Source organism: Brachyistius frenatus, unplaced genomic scaffold (genome assembly GCF_029030835.1).
Source record: "Brachyistius frenatus isolate BFR_SWC_R1_liver_20210118 unplaced genomic scaffold, ASM2903083v1 Contig_1, whole genome shotgun sequence".
Classification (NCBI taxonomy): domain Eukaryota; kingdom Metazoa; phylum Chordata; class Actinopteri; family Embiotocidae; genus Brachyistius; species Brachyistius frenatus.
In genome coordinates, this window is record NW_027210600.1 from 11005317 (window position 1) to 11011974 (window position 6658).

A 6658-nucleotide genomic window follows, 5' to 3' on the forward strand; every position below is an offset into this window, starting at 1 on the left:
TGGCCTGAAGTCAGTCCTCCTCATACCTTGTGATCTCGAGTGTGTCCAATTGTAGCCTTGACAGATTAAAACAAAATAGTCCCTTGCGGCAGATTTCCCTTTTCTAACCTGTGTTCACTTGGTGTTGTTCCGTTTCTTTACTTGAACATAACAAGCGGAGGGGCTTCAGATTACTAAATCAAACTGGACAGACTGTTGTCACAGATGTTCTTAAAGCAGTTGCCAGCAATGTAAAACACTGAATGTCCCTGAGGTCTTGTGTTTGGGATACACCGACTAACACGGTGAAACACGGTCACTGATGGTTTCATGCAAGACGTACCTGCTTATCTCCAATGTGGATTTCAAACATCTTTATTACTGTGTTCATCACACTTTGTGTTAAATGTAGCAGTTTTATCAATTTATTTAAGCAAATCCCTTTCTTTCTGCCCGCTGACAGATGAGACCGTTTCAAATGTGTTTTATTCATGTGGAACAAGATGCAGTTTCCTTTTAAATAAGTTTTCAAAATGATCAGAAATAATGTGCAGAATTTTGTCTTAGTTTCTACTTTAAAAAAAATATATATAGAAAAGGCTTTTATGTTGACGAGTGTGTTTATCGTCTGAGCATACAATATTTCTTCCCCTTTGTGCCTGAGCAGTCCAAGAAGAGCGGGAAGCCGGGCCCCTTCCTGCTGTCGGGCTCCAGAGACAAAACCATCAAGATGTGGGACGTTAGCATCGGCATGTGCCTTATGACACTGGTGAGCACCGTCTCTTGCTAGCAGCCTTGATTTGAAACGGTTTGTGTGTTTACAGTTCGGGGTGAAACGTCTAGACTGAACGTATGTTGCTTGGTGAATGAGATGAACTGGGTGGCACCTGCATCAGCAGCGTCTTGTCCGTCTCGTAGGTTGGCCATGACAACTGGGTTCGCGGGATCCTCTTCCACCCCGGAGGCAAGTTTATTGTGACCTGTGCAGATGACAAGACCTTAAGGATCTGGGACTACAAGAACAAGCGCTGCATGAAAACCCTGTGTGCCCACGAACACTTTGTTACCTCTCTGGGTAAGCAACCCCCTCCTTCCACCCCCCCCCCCCCCCAAAAAAAAAAAAAAGCTCCATGTTTTGTTATTGCTTGTCCAGTTGGTCTCGCGAGGCGCTGCAGGAAAACCTCTCTGTTCTAACTCTTTGAGTAGCGGCTCGCACATATTTGTTTCAGATAGGAGGTTGAATAATTGTGAAAGAGCCCAGCCTCTCCACCAGCGTCCTGAGGCTTGCTGGCAGCTGGGGTTTTAAGAGGTAGACGAGCGCTCCAGCATCCTCCTCCTCCTCCTCCTCCCCGTATCTGCAGCTTTTCAGCAGATCAAGGCTCGGGAACTCTCCTGAGGAGCGCTTGAGCCAACTTTTCCTTGGCAAGCCGTTTGAAACCCAGTCCTCTTAAATCCTGCTTCAGCCAAAGAGGACCGCTGTGAGCTATTGATGTGTTGAATCGTGGTGTGGCGTGGAAAACACAAAGCACCTTTGTTTGAAATCATTGAAAAAAAAAACAACAACCTCTCATTTTCCCCCTTTTTTGAAAAGTGTCTGTCTAATAATACTAAGAGGTTTTCCCTAAATGTTTCTGCTTTTCAAGGGGCCTGATAACAAGACTGAATTTCATTTTACTTCCAGCTTATTACTTAGCCTGACCTTTTTGTCCATGATATCAGATTTGTGTTTGGTCGAGGGGGTTTTGTGTTCGGTTTTAACCTCTAACACAAAGGTGACGCCTTCATTTTAAAGCTGTGATTGACTCTTTTTTTTTTTTTTTTTTTATAACTGTAGAAACAGCAGACCAGTTTGAACTTCTCAAAATCTGTGAATTCACAGTTCAAATATGTCAAAAGATTATTGACATTTAGATATCAATAATCTCTCTTTTCTCTTCCTGTTAAGCACAAAAATATTGATTTGATATTTGATGACTCATCTTGAACTTGTGATTCGGGAGGCGACGAGCTACCACATGAAATAAAACCGCGTCATCGGGTCAAATGCCTCTCGAGAAACATATTCCATGCCGCGTTTACGGCACTGATCCTCGTTAGTATTGTATGTTGATCCGGAGCCCGATTTAGCTCAGTCCTCTGTGCCATACAGCTCCATCGTGGTCCAAAAACTATTATAAACGCATCACTGAGCCTCGCCGTGTCGCCGGGTGCTTCGTCGTTCCAAAAACCACGTCGGCTCGCCGGTTTATTTATGAACAGCCTCGCTGATTATTAACATCCACGAGCTTCGGCGAGGCGGAAAGTGACGCGGCGTTAAATGTTTAGCTGTTTTGATCATGCGTTTCTTTGCTCTGATGATGTTTTGTCCCCTCCACAGATTTCCACAAGGCTGCTCCCTACGTGGTCACTGGAAGCGTAGATCAAACAGTAAAAGTGTGGGAGTGTCGCTGAGTTGGACCCTGGAGCGTTGGACCACCACCCTAGTTACCCCGGCGCCCCTCTGGATCTCACGTCCCCTCCTCCTCCTCCTCTTTCATCCCCACCCGCCCAATCCCTCCCACCCTCTCCTCTCCTAATTTGAACCTCACCCGCGCATCTCCATCTCCTCTGGCTGCACTCACCACCATGGTTATTTACCTATTGCGCTCTCTGGTCCAATAACTTTTGTCCTTCTGTGTAAATTATTCCTGGATGTAGATCGAGCTATTAAATGTTACACAAAAAAGTATTCTTGCATGGTAATCCAAAATTGTATACTGTAAATTTACATAACGTTGTCTAGAAGTACCATAGGTTTAACACGGGGCTGACCGTCTGTCACACAGCCTTACCGACCAACCGAAGGCAGATGTTTTTTGACTGGGTGTAAAACGTAGGGCACTAAAAACCGATAATTTAAGAAATGACAGTGTCTTTATGTGTAAGATTTATTTTTGTCTATTTTTTTATTTAGGATTTTTTTTTTTTTTTTTTTAATTTCTCTCCTTCACTGTCGTAGTCTGTTGGTGCCTAGCTTGGTGAAACGTTCGAGAGATGAGGCGGAAAAAGCAGATTTGATGCGATGAGAGGCGATTGTCCGTGGGGCTTTGTTATTGAAATAATCTGTAGCTTTATAACATCACTTCTCAAGTGTGCATACCATTTCTCTTCATGTGGAACTAGGTAATATTTTAATGGTTGTATATACGAATGTTTCAAACTGTTGTCCTTGGACCTCGGGGGCTTGAAAACAGCTTTGTACTCTTGTCACGGTGGCACGTGAACCACTAGCTAGGCTTCAGATACATTATCCCACTTAAACATAAAAGTGGCTTTGTGATTAGCCTCATTAAGCTTTTTACAAGAAGCCCGACGCGGCGAGCAAGTTGGTATCACAGCAGCGCCTGAGCAGAGTTCAGGGACTCTGCTCAGTCTTCTGGCGCGCAAAGAAGACGTTGGGTGCTTCTCCCTTTAGGAGATGATTTACCGAGACCTCGCCCGTCAGACCCCGCCGAATCCCCCGCCCCTCTTCTCGTGCCCGCACCGCTCGGCTACGGTAGGGTTTGGTGTACCATAGGAAATACGTGAAGTCTGAAGAGGCTCAGTTGTCCCTTCGCGCCTCCTGACGGATACGAACGCAAGACGAGCGTGAAATAAACCTGCGAAAAAGAAAAAGGCGTGACGAGGAGTCAAAGTGAGGGCCCCCTCCCTCCCCCCCGCCCCCCTCCCCGGGTTTGATATCTGGGATGTGCAAAGATCTCTAATTTCTGAATTATATGTTCTGCATAATAATAATAATAATAATAAAAAAAAAAGAAAAAAAAAAGGTTTTGAGTAAAAACAAAAAAAGAAAAAAAAGTCAGTTTTCTGTGAAAATATGAAATGTAAATTTAGCTTGTTATTAAGAGATTTGGCAGTTTTGTATTATCTTACTAAAGGACGAACTGGACGGGAATAAGGATTAGAGAGGAAACGCTAGCGGCGGACGTGCCGAGTGCTGTGCTGATGCTGTTTTTGTCTGTCCAGCGGTCTGATGCTGCAGTTGGTTTTTGTTGTAAAAAGGCTCCTGGATCAGATACTGAAGGACAACGCGACAGCCTGAAGATCGCTACAGACAAAGCCCGCAGGCTTCTTCACGCGTATGCAAACGTCTTCCGAGTGGCTTTCCTCAAGTGTTCAGCTTTTTGATCCCTGTGGAGCTGTAACTGTAAAACGGGGAAAGAGTTTCGGAGAGACTGTCCCAACGAGAGTAAACCAGTCCATGCTGTAGAAACAACCATTCCACTTCGCTTGTAGGACACGAAAATGAAACATCTTGCTTCGTAACTGTAGCTGGCAAGGTGGTTCATTTAATCTTGCACATCCCTGTTCTCACTAATGCTTTGGTCGTTTAATGATGATCGAAGATAACATTAAAGTTTAATGATGTTGATAAATGCATAAACCTATAATTTCTTGATTAGCCTTTTCATTCCAATGCAGTTCTTGGCTAATAAAGAATCCACTGCTTAACTGATCTTCTTATCTTAGCTTCTTTGCCAACGTTTCCTCTTCCTGTGTGTACTGGATGTGGTGATCTGCTGCTCGAGCTCTTAATAGTGGCTACCGTGAGCCTGACGTGACCCTGTTGATGTAGCCCTGCTGCATGTAAACCTGCACCCAGAGGCAGAGCTGTCCGAACAGGTTCTTGTAAAAGCTCGAAGCCCTCCGATTCGACTTAATTGGTTTGAATAATGTGGTGAGAAACTGATGAACTTTAAAAAGTAATTTGAAAAATTAGGTATTTGCTTTCTTGCTGAGAGTATATTGATACCGCTCTTCTTTTTTGCTGCAAGTTGTAAAATGCAGCTGATTAACCTATCTTGGCGAAACTAGAGGAAACGCAGGGATACAGTTGGTCGGTCTTTTGGCAACAGTAAAAATAATCCTGCCTACCAGCACCTAAAAAAAACCCCCCACATAATTACCTCGTTTCTTTAAGAAGTACTAAAAACAGTCAGTTAAAATGACAATTGTGTTTTTATTGTTGTCGGACTGTTTCTCCAGGGGAACCGTTAACTTTGCTGCCTGGCAACCTAAACGCACTCATAATTCAGTGAATTGTAAAAATATGGATATTATTCTTATAAAACCCATATTTGAGTTAAAAATCGCAGCATTTGCCATAAAATAATTCCTCAAACTATACTGTGACAAAAAAAACTAAACACAGCAGACATCTTTGGGCGGTGCCTGTAATTAAAAAAAAAAAAAAAGTCATAAATAATGACGTTCTTAAAATATAAACTCGGTTAATCCTGCTTTCTTAATTTTTTAATTAAGACAAATTGAAAACCCTTAACTATGCCCCCCCCCACCAACTAACTAGCTGGAGTCTCCCTGGTTGCCCGGCAACTAGTCGTCGTGCTGAATTAAACTGACCATCTGCTGGCTGCAGAAAAGCAAGTACACGTATTTCCCAAACTGTTTCCTGTTCACGGCCGTGTCCTGTTTGGTCGCCGGCCGGCTTGGTGAGTTCAGACAGCTCTGCTCTTCGGCTGTAGAAAGGCTGGTTCTGTCGTGTGTGATGCTATTTGAAGGAGGTTTTAAAGCCCCCCCCCTCCTCTTGTAAACGCAGAGGGATTGTGGCAGACTAGGAGGTCCCAGAGGAAAAACCCTCTCTTTCAGGGATTATTAGTGGTGTCTCCCTTTGGTGTGTGCCCCCTTACATAGGTCTTCTGTTTTTGTTTTTTTTCTACAAGCTGTTTTCTCTGTCTAAACGTCTGAGATAAAGACTTTGGGTAAAGAGAGCTATTTCTTTTTTTTTTTTTTTTTTTTGAGTACAATTTGGCTAATGAAGATGCCGGTGTGTTAAATGTTCTAGCTAAAGCCAAAAAAAAAAAAAAATGGAGACATTTGTCCCTCTAATCTGGTTTATCCTTATTGGTCAAACACTGTGACCAACTTTTGAAAATGAAAGTCTCCTCAGGACCACGCTATGCCATGCCATGCCATGCCAGATCATGAAATGTAAATTAAAAAAAAAAAAACCTATTCCCTTCCTTGGTTTCACTCGAGGAAGGTGGTTAATCAGAGGTCAGGACGATGTTCTGTTTATTTTGTAATAATTAGTGGAATGAGCTACAACACAGCTGCTGACGTTGTATGCAACGTGTTGAAGAAAATCCCCTTTTGCCATTCAGCAGGTCCCAAGCAATCCCTGTGCTGCTCTGCTCTGGTGTGTGAAGGGACTGACGGCCCGTCTGTGGGTCCTTTCCCCCCCCAGCCTCAAGTCCCTCTGTCCCCCGTATCCTGCCTGTGAACCACATCCGAGGGGCTTCAGACGGCACAACAAGCTCCCACAGGAGAGCTCGTGATGTTTTCACCACTATGGTCTCACTCTTCACACAGCAAACTGTTAACAATATACCTGGATGTCATTATTGTTTGCGATATAATAAAAGAAGAAAATCTGCATCCGTGTGCCCTGCTTGTTTATTTAATGTTCAGTTATTCTAAACGGCAGTGTGTTTGAAATGATTTGGACGTACGAACTAAATTAAAACACTTTTAAACTACGTTGTATTTTCCTTCTGTGAAAGAAACGTACAGTCAAATCTTCATGATGCAAATAAAAGTAAACAAAACTTTAAAAAGGGCAGGACCAGAAAAGTAAACAAATAATGGCAGAGAATTAACTTTATATGAAAATGGTCAATTT

At 43.2% G+C, this 6658-nt stretch overlaps 1 protein-coding gene across 1 annotated transcript in view; it reads left to right on the forward strand.

Annotated features, from left to right (window-relative positions):
* LOC138615928 (lissencephaly-1 homolog) overlaps nucleotides 1-6412 on the forward strand; it is a 30941-nt gene extending 24529 nt beyond the window's left edge. Inside the window, exons 9-11 of the mRNA XM_069689812.1 lie at nucleotides 647-748; nucleotides 898-1054; nucleotides 2357-6412. Of these exons, the coding sequence (XP_069545913.1) occupies nucleotides 647-748; nucleotides 898-1054; nucleotides 2357-2430 (333 nt within the window). The 3' untranslated portion in view covers nucleotides 2431-6412. The remainder of the gene's footprint in view (nucleotides 1-646; nucleotides 749-897; nucleotides 1055-2356) is intronic.
* Nucleotides 6413-6658: the final 246 nt, after the last annotated feature.